Source organism: Aspergillus pseudodeflectus (genome assembly GCF_044049435.1).
Source record: "Aspergillus pseudodeflectus strain CBS 756.74 chromosome Unknown BJX68scaffold_1, whole genome shotgun sequence".
NCBI classification, from domain to species: Eukaryota; Fungi; Ascomycota; class Eurotiomycetes; order Eurotiales; family Aspergillaceae; genus Aspergillus; species Aspergillus pseudodeflectus.
This window is the reverse complement of record NW_027263777.1, coordinates 231,283-249,658: the sequence shown is the minus strand read 5'-3', so window position 1 is coordinate 249,658 and position 18,376 is coordinate 231,283. Positions and strand designations below refer to the sequence as shown.

Below are 18,376 nucleotides of genomic sequence, written 5' to 3'. Positions count from 1 at the left end.
ACAGTAGTGGGTTCCCCTGTCGCCATTTCTTGAGCGCACGGAGGTGCTATCCGAGGATGGAGAGTCTGTGATTTCGGCGCACGCTGTGGGTAACTGAGGCTAAGGGCGCTAAACGCCAATCCTACCATCGTTAATCGTCATATGAAGAAAGTGGCCTTGAATACGCACCGATACGCGCTCGATCTTGCCCTTGAGAGGAAAACTCGCCACTTCATCTTTGTGGCTCGGAGCTGAGATCGGTCCAGCGCCCTGGGTCGGGAGATTGGCTACCAGAGAGCAGAGTGGTTCGTCCCCAGTGACAGAGTGACAGGAGGGTGGCTCAATGGAGTCTGTCAAAAAAATTAGGCTGGGTACGCGGGCGAATCACTTGGTGCGGATCATGGGGCCACGAGGATTTGTCTCGTTTAGCGTGCACGCGAGAGGCCATCGAGGATGCCAATGCCGGCATTGCTGGAGCGAAGAATTCGTTGAATTCTCCAAAAACAAAGTTTGATCCTTCTGTCTGCCATCATCCGCCGCCGGTAACGACGCGGTTCGATTTCCAATTATGGCGCTCCCAAAGATACGAGACCAGAGGCTGGTAGCATCGGCGAGACTTGCGAAGGTATTCGGAGAGCAGAAAGTGGACGGAGCGCTCCGGACAGTCTTTGTTCTCTTTGAACCTTGTCTGGCGTTATTGTTGTTGTAGGAGTCCGAACTCCGCGTTGGAAGTCCAAGAAATCGTCGAGATCCTAGCAGCCGGCCCATCGGAAGGCTGGAGGCTGTGATGGGCTCCCGCTATCGATCGTCCCACAGAGTGGAGCGTGTCATCGCCTCGATCGAGTCATGATCGCAGCCACGCTCGAAATAATCATGAAATTCTTGTGACTTTCTGAAATTATTATGATCCTTGAACTTGTCGAGCGAAATGCCAACACGATCCACTCTGGGGATCCCTCGTGGTCGTCGCAAAGCCGCTATCAGATAGCGCTCGACGCCGCCATGTTATTGACCACTCGGCCGGGCTGTCATGCTCGTGGCTCCTTCGTTATGCTTTGTAACAAGCTGGATCTCAAAGTTTGGGGTCAATTCAGTCAGACCCGGGCTTTGGAACCAGATTCTCAACCCCGAGTCCCCGGGGGAGTGTCACTGATTCTCTTTCGTGATTCACTTGACTGCCCCATCCACTGCCATCCAAAACCAATTCGTGATGCACCTTCCGGATCCGACTCTCCGATTTCCGTTTCCCTGTTTTCTCTCCCTGTCGTCCCCAAGGCGCAGCAATTGAGAACCAGCACCTTGTTCCCACAGTGCCCGTTGTTTAACAGTTCTCTTCCAGCAGCCACCGCCTCCTCGCTGACAAGCTGAGATGTCATATGCATAGGGCAATGGATCTTGCATGTTATATGATTGAACCCACCAATGGTCCTGGAGTCCTGGACTGGCCTGTCTTGCCTTATCGCGGTCGTTGCCTTTCTCGACCTGCCAGCCTCAGGGTGGAACAGTCAAAATTTTCGGCCGTCGTTGTACGTATCTAAAAAAGGCTTCTACTACGTACTACCACTATACCCCACGTCGGACTCTCGCCGTCCCGACCGACTCGCTGTCCCAGAGGCTAGAGCAGCATTTCTGTAGTATTTCTCCGAACCTTGACTCGAAGCCTTAAAGAAGACTGTTTAGCTGCAGGGAGTGACGTGGATCTTTCCTAGACGGTCTAGTAAGTGTACAGGATTCCCGGACTGTCTCGCCGGCGTGCAGTATGCAGCAGCCTTAGAAGCGAGGCACATATTCAATGTCAAGGAGATGTGGAGAGAGGAGACGATCGGGATTCGCCCGTCCTGGGAATCCATTTCATTTTCTCGAGTTTGGCCCCAGATCCGAGACCAACCTAACCCAGCTCCTCCTTCAGTGAGATTTGCCTCCTTCATTTCCTCGAAGCAGAGCCCCGAAGATCGATGATGAATGACTCGCCCCTAGGCAACGATGGGGATCTCACGAATAATAGATACCTGCCACCTTGCAGCGGCTTCAGCGCCATTGCCGTCGTTCGATTCCACACCCGGGACTCGAGAGCCGGCGCTCTCATTATTGGAATCTGCTGCAAGTGTGAAAAGAGGAGTTCCCTCTGCAGCCGCCGTCTGCTGCCAGAATGATTTCTGTGGCTTCAAGCTTGCAAGTGTGCAGTAATATATTCTCACTTCGACAAGTGGAGGCGTGGACCCCAAAGCCGCTGATCTGCCTCACCCTCCCTGCCTTTGTTTGGACCCTTTGCTTCTTGTTGCAATTCTCGCTCCTAACCTTTGACCTGATTCGCTTGGAAACATCAACCCGGAATTCAAATACTCCTGCCAGCAGCAGCCCCGCTCTGGCAAGCACATTGACACTCGACAGGTGCCTTCTATCGCACAACTATACAGCTGCCTTGTACGACCTTTCCAGGACCACTGGTGTTTCATTTTCCGACCCATTCATGTGGAAAACATGATCTTTTCATCTGGATTAAACGCAGGGAGGCTTCCAGATATACATGCTCCGTACACAATTAACAATCCACAAGGCCTGGATGGGGCTGACTCCGTCGGGTGGCGAAAAAAAGTTTTGAATAGAACAGTCCATATGGGGTATGTCGCAGGATTACTGGGAACCTTGAAATAGTAGCTCATTCGAGACCAGGGGTGTTAGGGATTATTAAGAGCTGACTAGATGACAAGCTTGGCTCGTCGCGTCGTTGACTGGGGGGGGCCAGTCCCAGAAGAATATTAGCTTGGTTCCGGAATTCTACAGTGCCGCCCGCTGGGAGTCTGAGAAAGAAGACGAGAGTTTCAGCTTTGTTTTGTCGTCTGCTGGGGGCGAATGTAGGCTGAGGGCGAGGAGGGCTAGCAAAGGGAAAAGAAACAAGATGCAGTCACAAGGGTTTCTGCAGTGCAAGAAAAGTCCGAGCTGGAGCCACAGTTGTCGATGCATGGTTCCCAAAACGGACGGGCGAAAAAGAAAAGAGACGAACAGAAGAATGTGGCAGCCATGGTTCCTCGGTCAGCACCTTGCTGCGAAACCCTCTGGGCGTCGAACACGACATTATTGCTGCGACGCGGTTAGGACCATCGACAGCGCGGATGTTGTACAGGTCTGTCCCGATGAACAGTTCATCTGGCCTGCAGCGACGCCTGAGATCGCCTCCCCGTCCCATGACTTGCGAAGGTAAAGATGCCTTGGCGCGACTGTCAAGGGCAACTTTAAGGTACCGCGGGCGTCCCAGATGGAAGGAACCGATTCATCAAACTCACTTTAATAATGATCAAATAATCCTCATTCAGGCAGGATTCCCCTCACTTTTTTTTTGGCTGAGAAAAAAGGGAAAAAGAAAAGGAAATGAATGTTTCCCCTCACCCGCTTGTTGACAGCATTTGGGAATAAATGGAGCTTGTGGCTACAGTCTCCACTGCGCACTACTTACTAGTACGATCGTCGGTTGTCCCTCTCGGATCTCCCCCCCTGTTCCTTCTGCTCGCAAGTGTTCCAAGAATGGCCTCTCCAGCAGGCTAAATATTATGGATCTGGTTGCTGCTCAGTTACGGGGTCCGGATGACGGTCTTGGGAGCATTGAGTCTTAGCGTTCCAAAAATCTCTTGCTAATTTCAAATCTCAGTCTTCCCTCTTTTTTTTTTTTTTTTTTTTTCCCTTGCATGTCATACCTGAATACTCTGGACAGCGCTCTGCAGGCTCTGGAGAGCACTCTGTAGAAGGAGAAGAGGAATGGAAACTGGCAAGAAAGAAGTGGAACTTGCAGAGGCAAGAATAATGTAGTCAAATCGCCGCGCAGGATTGCTTGTATTTGTGAAAAGAAAAGGAACGGAAAGAGACCATTTCCTTGCATAACCTTTCCCTGGTTGGACTCAGCTTGCTCCATCATCGTCATCAAGCCAGGCAAATGTCAATTCGATTCGACTCAGGTACTTTTAAACTCAGCTCCTGCTTCACGATATTCTGGTTATTACTCTCTCCTCCTCCACATCCCCTTCCTCATTATTCGTGCCTTATACTGCCCCTTCTTTCCCTCTATCCTCTTTAAATCTACCTTCCCCCACCCTCTAATCCGCCTCCCATCCGCCTCATACTTCTCCAGCAGCGACACTACTCCATCGCGACTCCCTATCACTCGTCTCCTGCACGCCGAACAACTACTATTTAATAATACCTCCAGGGTGGGACGACAACGCTGACTCTGTGTACTACACGCCGCGGGACGGCTTCTGTGTTGGAATCCTCTTCCAACCTTAACACCAAACAACACCAAACACAACACTGCGCCGGCCTAGTTCCACAAATTCGGGCTTGTCTTTTCGTTGCTACGGTGTCCGTCGTCTATGTCCCAGTACCGTGACCGGAGTGGGGGTTCTCAAAACATGGCCATCTCATATGCAAGCGGACTTCCAGCTGACAACCAGGCGCTACCGTCTTTTCGCGAGGTAGGAGGGAATCAACACACCCCCATCTTTTAGCGCTGACCGTCAGCCCAACGAGTGAACCGGACGGGGCGGAAAGCATGAGAAAAAAAGAAGTAAACATACTGACGTCGCATTCGCAGCTGCTGCCGCCTCACCTACACGAGGAGATTGAGTCGACTTCATACTACACCTCTCGGCAACCGCGCGAACGTCCGACATCATCTCACGATGTGACGAATAATTTCCGCCCTCCATATGCATCGTCCTCTAAGACGCCATTCGATCACAGGGATTACTTAGGAAGGGCCTCCGATCCTCACCCAAGAACCCCTGCGCACGTTCCAAGCGCCACTGATGCGACCCCCCGGTACACTTCACGCCCGAGTCCCATGCTTCCACCAATCCGCGATTTGCAGTCATATCCTGAGCGCGGGATGGGCGTCTATACGGAATCCAGGGACCATTCACGACCGGAGCTCGCCGCCAGGTCTGTCGGGTCTCATGGATACACTTCAGCTTCGTTGACTGGCCCGATGGACAGAAGGGGTGAGGCGTATGGAACCGCGCCTATGCACCCTCAGATGGGATATCCTTATCAACATATGGCTTACCAAAGCGATCCGGAACATGCCCCTTCGCACGCACTGTCACACGCGCCGCAGTCGAACTTTGGGATTTTGGGAGACCCTATTGATCCCAAGAACAAGCGCAGGCGTGGCAACCTGCCAAAGCCTGTCACCGACACTCTCCGAGCCTGGTTTCATGAGCATCTTGATCATCCTTACCCTAGCGAGGAGGATAAGCAAATGTTCATGAGTCGTACAGGTCTTACAATCAGTCAGGTAAGCTTTCCATGATTCTGGATGACTACGCGTGATGCTAATTGGCGCTTAGATCAGTAATTGGTTCATCAATGCGCGGAGACGCCAACTGCCTGCCTTGCGGAATCAGATGCGCAACGGGAGTGAGCTGGACCCGCAACGACAGTCTCCTCTAAGTGATATGGAGCAAACACCTTCCGAGTCATCACCTCACCGGAGACTCTGACCAATCAACTGGAGGGAAACATGTTGGAATAGGAACTCGGATTATACGGCCAGCTCAACCTTTCTAGAACCGCACCGCAAGGGACATGCACCTACACACATACCTACATTACGATTTACGGGGCCCAGCAGGATAGACACGATCTCTCTTTTCCCCCTCTTTTTTTCTCTGAATTTCCTTCCATATCACTTCTACAGCCGAGAGACGCACTCTTGATACCCTGCTTGTTTTCAGATCGAGTTTTTGCGCTTTGCATGGGTCAACAGGTTTCAGCGCATTACAGCATATTACTGGGAGAGTCTCTCAATTTTCTAAATAATTGCCGATGCATGAAAGGTGTTTGGGTATTCTTTGTTATTCATTACAGTTGCGAGCAACTATGTTCTATGTACAGTACCAGTATGGATTATGTGACCATGTCCTAGACTACAACATTTGCAAATGTCATGGCAATTGAGCATCATAATGACTGCGGTCCTAATACTAGAGAAGCGTGGTGTTGGCATGCATGTAGAGTCGACCGTGCTCAGGCATGGACTGCCGCTCCACTAACACCGCAATAGACTTGCGGTGAAGCTTTTTGTGCACTTGTTACTAGTGGAGGAAAACTTAAAAAGTAAGGCACGGATTTCAAGTCAACGGTTCTCCGCTGATGTTTTGAGATCTGTGGAGTTGGGAACAGGAGTCGAGTCAGATGGGTGTACTAGCTCGGTGATAGAGATCTGTCGGTCTGCCCAACTGCCGACTCCAGCTTTCTTTCACATGGCCCTGACGTCCGAGCTTGGGGCAGGTTCTTTGTTCAGATAGAGCTCGCAGAGTCAAAGCTTGGACACGAGACTCGAGATCGCCAGATCGACATGCCGAGTCGATCATTTTAGGCATACGTATTATTATCCCAAGGTCTTTATTTGCAATTCTTTCGAAGCGAAGCTCAAAACCAGTCCGTGCCACCCAAGGCCACTCACTTATCCACATCCACATGCCAGCAACTCGAGCAATCATGCAATTTCCAAGGTCCCGCAAATCTTATTTCTCTCCCATCCCTCGTGCATGAAGCACAGGGCCTTCTTTGTCTTCTTCTGGTGTGCCATTTTTTGAGGCGTCTGCCCCCGCCTTCTCAAACTCGCAACCTTGACTCGATGTGGTTAGAGTTTTGTGTCACCATGACAGGTCGGATAGTGCATCAACGCTGAAGGATCAGTATACTATTTACCTGCTATTCGGCAAGTCTAACGGTAACGGTGAATAGTGTAGCACAACTGAGGGCCTGAACGTGCAGTTGATCTCTGCATCAAGCAAGGGATAGTGGGCGGGTTGTTAGCCCTGGGTTTTCTTCGTGCCTGAACCCTGATGGATGAACCAGCCACTGTGGGCTAATCGAGGGCTGGTGCCAATGCATGCCGATCGCGATCCTCGATGTCACCCTTGAAGCAAGGGGGAGCTCTGTTATGTTGTTACTGTTGCTATTGCTGCCGGGGTCTGTTGGCGGACGCGGGAGAAGGTTCAATGCCCTCCGATTGGAGGGTTCGTCCCGGTATTGAGGCACTCTTGTCTGTAGGTACCACCCCCGTGGACCAGGAGTAGCACTCTGCTAGTTTAGGGCTGACACTATAGACAGAGTGGTACGTGCTGCTTACGGACGTTGGATATAGTTTACCGCTCAGCCCGGAAAAAAAAGAACTCAAAATCTCCAAAGTCCAGCAGACTACTACCAACCGTCCAAAACGACCTGCCTCACTGCCATTGCCCGCACAACCCCCTAGCATGCCAGCCGCCCCCCCAAAACCGGGAAACGAGCCCAACTCCGCATATGCGGCTACACCAAAATGGCTGTGGCTGGTCCCATGGTTTCAGTGTGGCATCTGCATGTCCTGGCTACCCTTTCCGGCGAATCGGGCTCGTTGGTTTCGGCATTCGCGTCTGCTGCAACAGCGAGGCGAGCTGCAATGGCGGTATGCCTCGATAATTGGGAGTGCACGTCACCCGGATGAGCTCATAGCAAAGAGGAATGCGAGATCTATTGGCGGCATAACGGCCCGGCAATGCAACACTGCCAGACATAGATGATAGGGCACCATATGATTTTGAGATTGATGCGCGGCGAAGACTATACTTAAGGTTTGCTGCGATATAGTACACTACTACTCCTACTAAATCGTTCCATCTGCCCAAATCCGTGATAACCCAAATAGGTAGACAATCATCGCATACATATTCCAAAGAAGGAATATCCGAAGCGAGGCATAGAAGCCAGCGCACTCATATTTGAGACCCCGTCACCTTGCGAGCCACGATCGGAAAAAAGCCCTAGAGCGGCCGCCACCTACTCCAAGTCACAGGCTAGCCTCCACTTCTACCCCTCATCAATCAACTTAGCTCGTACTACCACCACAACAAGGCATCAATGGTCTAACGGTTATGATTCAACCTTCCCAAGGTTGGGACCCGCGTTCGACTCGCGGTTGATGCATTTTGATTGGCTTTTTGCCATTTATTCATTTTGGTATGGGCTGTTGATCGCCTTTGCAAATCGCGGGGAAGTGACAGCCGAAAGCCGACTGCGGGACGGGTCGGTGCGATCCAGGTCCGATGGATATTTGCTATGACAGTCGGTCGACAGAACTCTAGTTTTCAGAAGGAGCGACCCGGGGTATGCTCCACTGCGTGCCTGCCATTTTTGCCTGCGATCGTTCGCTCTTTCCTCATTCAGGTCGCATTACCAGCAGTCTTGGAGGAAGGAGCGATGGAAGACGTCCAGTTCGCTGAGTGCCTGCCAGTTTGGTCTCGACCTCGCTCCTTCCTATTTTCCTATCATAAGGTATGATCCTGTCGCTCCTTCCCTTTTATAGGGATAATACAGGGCTGCTTTCATTTTCAATTATGCTATTTTTGGCCGGGTATAATATAGACATCGACCATTATCATTTGGAAGACCCTCTATTATTACAAGACCCGATAACTTCCAGAAATTAAGATCCAGAGCTTTGTGGAGACTAATGTTATCATGGAGCCTAGCCAAAGGACAGTTTGTCTCTCTGAAAGATGCAATTTAGCGTCAAAGAGCCAAAGACATAGGTAGGTACTGTGTTGGAATCACTTACTCTGAAAGCAGTACTTACTCTCCACCAGTCTCTTGTCTAAATACACCATTCATCACCTATAGCAAGGACTAGATCAAGACCTCTCGCTCACTCGTCATAGTCCAGCAGTTCTTCGAGATCCTCCCAATCAAACTCCATGGCCTTGAGCATACCGATAAACTCCATCGTGTCCATCGCCTCTAGTTCCAACTCTCCCAGTCGACTAAGCCTTTCCCTTTTCCTATTCGCCTTCAGAAACTCCTTCCTCGCACCCCCACCCGCCTCCCCATAGAACGACCCGGGCAAATAATCCACCATCTTCATCGGCACGCCGGGGATCGGAAACTGAGGAGACGCGCGCTCAAAACAGTGGATAACCCTTTGAGGTTTATAGCTCACCCCGTTATCAAAGACCTCCACATCGACCGCCCCCGCATGGACTCCTTTCTCCACAGCTTCACGCACCTCCACCGCAGCAGGGTCGTTGAACCACCACGCGAGCACATGCACAAAGACATCGTGGTCCCAGTCATTATCGAATCGGAACGCGCAGGTCTTGCTCTCGCGGAGACCCGTTTGCAGTCTGTAGATGAGAGCGTTGAGCAGGCGGCGGCGGTGCGGGGTGTCGGCGTAGAACCAGGAGAATGGGCGGTTGGGGCTCAGCGGGAAGAAGTCGGTTATGTAGCGGAGAAGGGGATCAATGAGCGGGTGGCATTGCGAGTGGTAGATTGGCCAGGAGGTTTGGAATGCTGCTATTGCGGTGGAGGAGAGGGGGGAGGGCTCAGTGGTCGGCTTCTTCTTATTCGAAGGCATTGTTGGTTTGTGTGATTCCTGCAGTAGGACACGTAGGTAGGTCAGTCACTGGTATCAGATGATGATTATCAGAAGAAGGATTCATACCTTCAAAGAGGGATGAAGAGCAGGGATATCTTTGGGGTGGTTAGATTGTGTCTTAACGCAGCACGCCCTTTACCCGGTGGTGACAAGAGGCGAGTCAGCTCAGTCTCTTGAGGCGTCGACCGTGAGGGTGGATAACGGAACAAACCTATGTTGGATTTGAAAATCGCAGAAACGATGTTGTAGTGGGGGTGCTCAACACAGGACATCACCATGTGTTATCCCCTCCTGGTAGGTGAGCAATCCAGCTGTTGACAAGCAGACGGGTATAAAACCTATCGAAGGCTAGGGTCTGGATGATACTTACCACGAACTGAGAGACATGCAATGATCAAGAAGAAGTGAAATGGTGCTCAACACATTTGAAGAGGTTGACGGTGTTGAGGGTGAAGACAACAGCTGAAGCCCACATCTTGTGTTATACACTTCAACATCCCGCGTCAATACGTTGGGATATTGACTTGCTGCTACAGACGATTTCGCAACCCTGACCTTGTCGTTTACTTTGTAGCTCAAGATTTACTTACACCTTTAGTCCAGCTCTAGAATTGTAAAGAAAAACACTTGCTACACTCGCAATTATCTATGATGTTCCAATAGACAAGCACTACGTCTACCTAGGTACTTGGTACTTTTTCACTTGTTCTCCTACTGCTCTCTGAGACTGGATATCATGAATTTTGATTCCCAATACGAAACCTAGCACTTATTATAGTTGCTGATTTAGCCGGGAGTTTGCATTAATGACCTTCAAAGGTCGACGTTGAAATGAGGTATCATCAAACTGAATACCCGTGGCTGATTCAACTGATACACGTTGTGCCCGGCCATTAAACCTAGAAGGGCACACCTGATATCTAAAATGATTGCAGCTTACTTCTATTACAAGCAGTGTCTGACTGCTATCAGTGTAAGGCTAACGCATGTTTGATTGACTCTACGAAGGACTTCTGATTTGAGATCGATATTAACAAGTCCGATTGATGCGCCTATATACTCCTGTATGTAAATCCCAAGCAATATACTTATCCGGCCATCTAAAACAATTTATCAAAAGCAGTCCGACAAAATCCAGCATCGGAGAACAAAAATCGCTAAACTCGAAGTTGATGCTTTTTCCGAAAGCTCGGGGATAAGTCCAGGGCAGCTCGGATTTAATATCTCCGCTGAGCCCGACCCCGAGCCCGACCTCGAGACCAAGAAATCCATCTATCATACATTTGCCGTCTTACCACGTTTCCTGCTTCGCTGTCAGCTTCTCATCCAGTTTTTTTCTTAATGATTCTTAAAAACTTACCGCGATATACTGCCCAGCCTCCTTCTTGTTTGCCCAGAAAAGCTCGGCTTCTTCTCTGTTCAGGTTCCCCTTGGCCATCGCAACGTCCACCAACGCCGCTTCAACGCCCTCGCCCATGCCCTTGCCGCTTCCGCAGACAAACACACGTCCATCGAGAGAGTTGATTACGAACCAAACTAGATCCGCTTGGTTGCGGACTTCTTCCTGGACGTACTTGCTCTCGCCGCGCCGGCTTTGAACGACCTTGCGCACCTTGTCCTCCTCCACGCCCCACTCGCCTCGATATAGCTCGTCGAGCAACGAATCGCGTACTCCCTGCAACACCCAGACCTTATTCGCACAGTTTGCAGACTGCAATCGGCGCTGTACGAATCCACGGAATGGAGCGATACCAACACCAGCGCCAATGAGCAGCATGGGACCGTCCGAGGCAAATCGCTTAGCGAGGGGGTTCGCCATCAGGCCTCGAAACATAGGAACGTGCAGACCAAGGTCTCCAGGCTCGCCGCCCTGGTTTTGAGCCTGAATGGCGCGCTGAGCAAGACGTTCCATGTAGCCCGATCCGACACCTGTGCGGTGCCCACCCTTCCAGTCGTCAGACTCGGCTACTGTCACGGCGATTTCAACGAGGCGGCGAGACTGTGTGCCTTTTCTCTTGCACGAGATAAGAGGGTCTTGGGAGAGGGAATAAAAGCGGGGCATGAGTTGGTTGAGAGCAGATAGGAGGTGATCTAGAGGAGGTTGAGAGGAGGGGAAGGCGTGGAGTAACTGGGCGACAGTGATGTGGGAGCTGGTGCGGAGATCGCAAAAGGCGCCTTGGCCCTGAGCAGCTGAGAGGAACATCAAGATCTTCTTTTCGCTCGGGTCGCTGGCGTACTCGGCGAGCAACCGGAACAACCCCTTGGTTGGGGCATAACTCTGAATGTCGGAGCACCAGCTCAGCAATTCTCGTCGGGTTGTGATCAACTCCCGAGCTTCGTCCTTGCCCCAGATGGTTGGCCAGCGGCCACTGGATGTGCGTACAAGAATCTTCTTGTCGCGGACGGCCTTGGGAATACCCAACGCGTTGAAAACATCGTTTACCTCTTCCTCTTTATTCATAGGACACACGCCAATCGCACCGCCCACGACGAAGTCAACGTTTCCACTTTCCGCAGGATAATCCGTTACATCAATATCAAAGTGGTATGTCCTTTTCTCGGCGCCGGGCTGTGTGAGTTCCCGTGCATGATAAATGGGGGCTCGGTATACGTCGTAAGGAGGGTGAGGTTTAACAAAAGGAGGAGGATGGTCGGCAGGCCCAAAGTTTGTGTCCAACGCGGAGGCGGGAATTCCCGAAAAGGACACTGTCTTTGGTGGCAAGGGGGCAATGTTGGTTAGTGGGCTGTCTAGTGTGAGGAGATCGACGTTCAGCTTCAAGCTCTGGAAGGCCTTGTTGTCTGGCGGCGTGACGGGATTGATCAGAGAAATAGGTCCCTCGATTCGGTTTAACGGTTGAAGGCGGCAGCATCCACCACCGCAGCACATGGGCTGAAGCTTCTGTGTCCCTCCCGCTCCTACGCTCTCCAGCACGCGCCTCATATCATCAGGGCCCTGTGAAATGAGAACGGTGGAGGCTCGCCGGCGACGCCCTGAACCATCCTCTATTTGTTTCTCATCTTCCAGGTCTGAGGGTTCTGTGGGCGGTGTCGAGGGCGATTGTGAATCGAAATCTGTGATCTCTGTTTCTTGGGACGAAAGCGAGGGGCTGCCGAAACTCGTCGTGGTAACCGACAGCGAGCGGACTCGAGGTTCTTCCGGGACGGGGTTATCTGGGTGGGAGGTCGATGATACGGGGACGTTTCCAGACTCTCCACGGTGAGTATATGTCGGCCTTGCGGCCGCAGTTCGCGGCGACAGCGCTGTCTGGGGTACCACTGCGTGCCCTAAGGTATATATTAGCCATTGACGCTTCGACTTCCACGTAGTGCCTAAAGGTGAGGACCACTAACCCATTGCGAACATAAACCGACGAATAATCAAGCCGAAAGAGTGATACGCGCTGAGCGCTCGTCAACAGTGAGAAGCTGAGAATTCGGTAACTGTGTGAAAAGAGCTAATCTGGTGGGGGGTTTTATAAGAGTAGAAGGATAATTGAGAATAACCGGTTGAGAAAAGGAGTCAAGAGGCTAGATTCTCGGCATGTGCACACCACAGCAAGTCGTCAGAGCGTAGGACAGATGTTGAATAGGAGTTGTGACGGGATCCCAGAGGGTGAATGTTGCTCGGTAATGAGAGTGGATGGGGTGGGATGAGGCGGAAAGTCTTGTCGGCTGGGGCAAACCGGTACCGGGAGACTGGTTCCGCGACGCTAGGAAACGAGGGCGTAACGTTTAGAGCTTTAGGGGCTTCTAGTCCTTCAATCCCTTGCTTCTTTGAGGGTAGATTTGCGGTCGGTTTCAAAAGTCGACTGGAGCTGGCGATGTTGTGTAATTTGGCGAGCATCTGATAAGGAGTCGAAGGTTCTGAGGATAGCTGGCTGCGGCTCGCCACTTCACGTCATTACCAGCGCATACCATGTATTTTTTCCGCCGATGCCAGGTGCCGAATGCGGAACTCGGAGACTTCAACAAACGCCAGAGATAACTGTTTCTGGAAAATAATATCAATGTCTAACAAGGACTGAGATGCCACTAATAATTTAAAGATAATAATCTCTTTTTCTCCTCGGCCGTTACCCATTAGTCTTCGGGATAGGAACTCTCGTCAACGACTCCGTGGAGAAGACGGCGGCTTTCTCCGATATCTCGCTCCTCCAATGGTTCAGCCTGTATCGCACTTCTCGATCACGGATTTCCGAGTCCTAGTCTAGGAAGGATCCTACAGGCCGCCTATTTTCGATGGGAGCAAGATATTGGCAGGTCATACGAGTATTTTCAGGGGGATGTACAAAAATAAACCAAACCCCCTTCCGTCATGGTGGTCTGATGCACAGCGGAATGTCGCCTGGCAGCGGGCAGCCGATTATTGAATTACAGTATGGTTACTGATCTAATCTGATGAGTCCCCGCTTCATCCATTGCGCGTCTAGGGTTGCGATCCCTCCTCGGCTAATGCCCCCTTTCGCCCGAGGCTGTGGTTCTTTATAACTATGGGAGAATAGTGGACGTAATATATCTAAATGGGATATTTCGCGCTCTGTCATGTAGATACTCTGTAGGAGGTCGGGCGTTTTCATCTCTAATCGACTTTTTAGCTTCTGGAAAGGAGCATGTGTCACACGTGACCCCCTTGATGTGTGTCATGGCGGATCAGATAACTCGCTTCGGTAATTTTACGGTCAGATGTTATTTTTGCGGGAATATTTTGCCGCAAATGTCTCGGTTCTCCTTATTGACCGTTCGAGTTACCCCTGCTTTCAGTTCCGAGTATATCCATTGGCAAGAGCCATATACCAGGCACTTACTAGAATCATCTGCATGTTTGTCTTTTTCCTCACAGTTGCCTCTTCAGAAGTGGACAGGAGGTCCCGAGACGAAGCGGAGAGAGCGACCATGTGGGGCATCCGATGTCGGCCGCCCCAGCCATGCAGCATATCTATCAATCAGAAAGGGATTCCCGCAGCATATACGGGAAGAACATGACCAGGCCTGGGCTGCGACGTCGATGTTGGACAATCGACTCTTGCCTTGGGCCAAAGACGACACCAGCAAGGATGTTGCCCGAAAACGACAGACAATTACGTGAGTGTGAGCTCATCGTCTATCGTCTTGCTGACGATATGTACATGATTGCATCTTCTCCACATCCATGATGGGGCCAGCACTGTCCCACGAGGTCGGGATAGACTAAAGCCCTCTAGGTCTCCAACTCTCCATCGAATTCGGGGGCAACTCTAAAACACATTGCAAGCCGCATGATGCTACTGGCGGATGCTGCGCTCTATCAAACATACGAGCACTTGAGCTTATCTGGTGGCGCTGCTCAGGCTCGAGAGTCTTGAGTCACTTCTCCGTTCACGTTGTCTCTCGACTCTCGACTCTCGAATCGATCTTGCTAGTACTAGTATCGTCTGGCCAATAACCCCACATCTTTTATCTGATCTTACTAACGGGCGTGACTTTCCCACTTTGTGTATCGGCGCCGTTACAAGCTCCTCGGGGGCCGCCGAGGTCACCGAACTCACACTGCATACAACGACTCCAAGAGTTCAAGGCACAATGCTAACGTACTTTCGAACACGTTCCGTTTAACTCAAAGACCTCTTGGCCTGTCAGCGGCTTCTGATGATTTTTGGCACTTGGCCTAAACTCCATCGCCCCCGTGCCCCCAATCCAAGAAAGCACAAATATATATAAGCTAATTCCTCAGATGCCCCAGTGCTTCTTTGACTCGAGTGTAGCTACTCCTTTGCGCTAAACCTATGTTTTGACATGGCAATTCAGCTGCATCATCAGTATATCTGAGGATCCCTCTTTCACCCGAGTGCAGATCAGAGGAGATCATGAAGAGGGGTACCTGGCGGCAATTTGTACCAATCGACTATGAAAACCACCGGAAAATGGGTCCGAGTCTTGTGGTATATCCACCATCGTCGGGTCAAAACTCCACGGCACCTGGACAGTTTTGGGAAGGTGCATCCATCGGGAGGCTGAACCTAGCTGAAGAAGTTGTGCAACACCATAATGGGATCACAAGATCTTTCCTTTTTTGCTTCAGACTGCGCCTGCTAGTTAGATGGGAGCGCTTAAATTTCCCCACATGACTGAACAAAGAAATTCGCCGTTTACCATTTTCGAGGAACACTGACAGCATGAGATACATACATCTCATCAAATTTATGTATCGCAAACCCAAAATCCAGCTCCAGAACAACCATTCAGTGCTTGAAACGACCACTGAATGCTGGCGCTAAACAAAGGAAAAGAATCCTGTGGACCAAAAATCGGGAATCTGCAGTATTCATTAGTGGCGATCGTCGCCTAGTGGGTTTTGCTTTTTGCGAAGCGAATGTACCAATAATTTGTATTCATTTATTCCTTGCTCACGGGGGTTCTTTTTGGCGGGAGAGAAGAGCCACTGTCAATATGCCAGCGTAACCGGGTTAGGTTCCGGCTTTGGGTTTGTAAACGGAATTGGACCAGGATTTGTTACTGATTGGATATACTATATATACTACTACTCATCTATACAATTGCCTCCCTTTTTAATCCAAGTTTTTCTCCTACATCGCGCGCGAAAAACAATTAACCATATAACTTACACTTCGAACACATCCCCCTGCTGAACTAGGAACGAGCGCCAACGGCCATAGGAACGGCGTCTCGCTTGATGAGCGCAACAGGCGCGACAAAGTGGTGTCGTCCCCGGACAACGTAGTACAAAGAAGCCAGTGTAACCAGACCAACGTACATGACAACACTCCAGTTCATGGTTGTTTTGTCCACAGTCGAAGTAAGCGGGAAGAAAGCGAACACGAAGATCGGAAGGAGGAACGCCATGGAGGCCAAGTTGATGGCCATTCCGAACTTGCCGAGTGACCATCGCCGAGCTGGAAGGGGCTCGCCTCGGAAACGCTTGATAAGAATGCATCCAATGGAGAGAATGTAGGCCGACATTAGGGATGTAATGGTCAAGGAGACGATGGCTGTCAGGGCGACGGATGAACCGATGTTAATCAGAGAGAGAAGGACCGTTACGGCGAGAGATACCATGACCGAGTTCAGGGGAATGTTCCATCCGGGAGTGACCTAAAGAGTTAGGGTTAGTGTGGAACAATCGGGTCTATGCGGTGACATACATAGGCGAAAAATGACGAGAACGGAAGCCCCTTGTCTCGCGCAAAGGACCAGAGCTGGCGAGAAGCGGTTGCTACTTCTGTGATAGTGCTCGCTGTCAATGTAATCACCAGAATTGCTGTCATAGTGTTCGTGGCAGCGTAGCTCTGCGTCGTATTGTAGAAAATCTGGATGAATGGAAACCCAGTGGGAGTTTCAAGGACGCTTTCAACATCACCAAGTGTGAAGCAGATCGTAATGATCATGATAAACCCTAGGCATGCATTGACCCCGACGGCGGACATCATCGCCTTGGGAAGGGTCCGGGAGGCGTCCTTGATTTCCTCACCTATCAACACATGTTAGACAAGGCTATCAAATGAATTTCAGGGACACGAACACATGTGAACGCTGCAATCATAGCCGATCATACTAGTGATAGTAGTCGAAAACCCCACTAGTGTTGCAGTTCCGGCGCTGTTCCATCCACCGCCGTTGTTGAATTCGGTGAAGACGGCTTTTGCGTTGTTGCGGGGAGCAAGCACCCAGAGCGGGATGATGATAGCGAAGAGTCCAACCACGTGGATGATAAGAATTAGAGCCTCCACCATTGGAAGGTTCTTGGCCAGGAACGTATTGAAGAGGATCGAGAAGGTGGTGATGGCTATCACGAGGAGGGTGCCATGCCATGCCTCAAAGACGTAATTGACATCATTGAGGACAATAAGACCTTGGATAATTGTTCCTGCCAACATGGCGATCGACACGATGGCACATTGCCATCCGATAGCCGTAAGCCACCCTATCCTTGTTAGCAGGATTACGCCTAAGAGGCAAACATTGGCCGTACCAGTGATGTAGCTCAAGAACTTTTGGTAGCGACGAGGAGAGAATTCGGACACCCAGTGGTATTGCCCGCCAGCTGTTGGTGACCTAACCTAGTTAATGGGATGTTTATACTAAGAAAGCAAGGGTACTTACATAGAAGCAATCTCTGCTATACTAGCAAAGACAAGGGAGAAGCCGGCAGAGACAATGACAAACCCCCAAATCAGACCAGCAGTACCTCCATCGGTGAGTGCACTAGCCAGCAGACTATGGAGTTTGAATGGTTAGTCGAGAAAGGCATTTGTACCACATGGCTATGAATACATACGTCAAGACGACTTCCCACGTGCAGATCAGCGTGCATGCGAAACCAAGGATCGATATAAATCTGAAGTTCCGCTGATCGTCAAGGTTAATATTTGCAGACAAAGAACACCCAGACACAATAAACTCACGCGTAGAACTTGGACTCGACCCATAGTACTCATGTCATATTGATCCGCCACTGTACCCATGTACTTTGGGGCGACGAGTCCCTTGGGTCTGTACTCAGGGTCCGCTGCGTAATCAACAGAGACATCGGCAGCAGTTTTCACCCCGGGGGCTCTCTCAATCGTGTCCATGATGCCAAGGTGGTAGAGGGCAATTACGACGGTTATCGGAGAGTTTGAAGATCACAATGAGTCCAGCAGACAGATACCAACAAAGATTGACTGGTTTCCAGTAGCAATTGGAACGCTCCTTGACGGGATCAAAAAGTGTCAAGACGCAACAGCTGCGGAGTGAGTGTCGGGCGAAAAGAAGCAAGGAAGAGAAACCTTGCCATGTGGAAATGTAAAAAATGTTCGAGAAAAGCAGCTCATCAAGGAGGATTCCTCCCCTGCCTAGCCAAGGGGAAAGGTCTAGCTCAATGCTCCCGAGCGTGGGCTTTACCACGAATGGTGAGCCTTCCGACGACGGCGTGTGTTTGAGTTCTTTGGCCACTTTTTGGCCTGGCTTGAGGCTTGCGCAAGTATATTGAAAACGGGGCATCAGTGCGCCACTCAT

General features: G+C 50.7%; 4 protein-coding genes and 1 non-coding gene across 5 annotated transcripts; 3 read left to right on the top strand and 2 right to left on the bottom strand.

The window, feature by feature from the left end:
- Nucleotides 1–3,647: 3,647 nt before the first annotated feature.
- BJX68DRAFT_222333 (homeobox domain-containing protein) lies at nt 3,648–5,937 on the top strand. Its single transcript, XM_071037965.1, has 3 exons — nt 3,648–4,445; nt 4,565–5,266; nt 5,319–5,937. Exons 1-3 carry the CDS (start codon nt 4,344–4,346, stop codon nt 5,469–5,471), a joined length of 957 nt encoding a protein of 318 aa, XP_070905444.1. The 5' UTR covers nt 3,648–4,343; the 3' UTR covers nt 5,472–5,937.
- Nucleotides 5,938–6,680: 743 nt separating this feature from the next.
- BJX68DRAFT_2771 (uncharacterized protein) lies at nt 6,681–7,622 on the top strand. The gene is made up of 2 exons (XM_071048266.1): nt 6,681–7,025; nt 7,090–7,622. Exons 1-2 carry the CDS (start codon nt 6,888–6,890, stop codon nt 7,435–7,437), a joined length of 486 nt encoding a protein of 161 aa, XP_070905443.1. The 5' UTR covers nt 6,681–6,887; the 3' UTR covers nt 7,438–7,622.
- Nucleotides 7,623–7,869: 247 nt separating this feature from the next.
- BJX68DRAFT_t11 lies at nt 7,870–7,941 on the top strand. Its single transcript has one exon. It is a non-coding gene; the product is annotated as a tRNA-Gly (tRNA).
- Nucleotides 7,942–10,369: 2,428 nt separating this feature from the next.
- On the bottom strand, nt 10,370–12,875 carry BJX68DRAFT_2754 (FAD binding domain protein). The gene is made up of 3 exons (XM_071047852.1): nt 12,737–12,875; nt 10,746–12,661; nt 10,370–10,688 (listed from the first exon to the last, which is right to left on the bottom strand). The coding sequence occupies exons 1-3, from the start codon at nt 12,747–12,749 to the stop codon at nt 10,677–10,679; spliced, it is 1,941 nt and encodes a 646-aa protein (XP_070905442.1). The 5' UTR covers nt 12,750–12,875; the 3' UTR covers nt 10,370–10,676.
- A 2,875-nt stretch (nt 12,876–15,750) lies between these two features.
- Nucleotides 15,751–18,061, bottom strand: BJX68DRAFT_2681 (putative GABA permease). The gene is made up of 6 exons (XM_071045989.1): nt 17,785–18,061; nt 17,658–17,728; nt 17,483–17,596; nt 16,902–17,434; nt 16,525–16,850; nt 15,751–16,474 (listed from the first exon to the last, which is right to left on the bottom strand). The coding sequence occupies exons 1-6, from the start codon at nt 17,950–17,952 to the stop codon at nt 16,013–16,015; spliced, it is 1,674 nt and encodes a 557-aa protein (XP_070905441.1). The 5' UTR covers nt 17,953–18,061; the 3' UTR covers nt 15,751–16,012.
- Between the last annotated feature and the right edge of the window lie 315 nt (nt 18,062–18,376).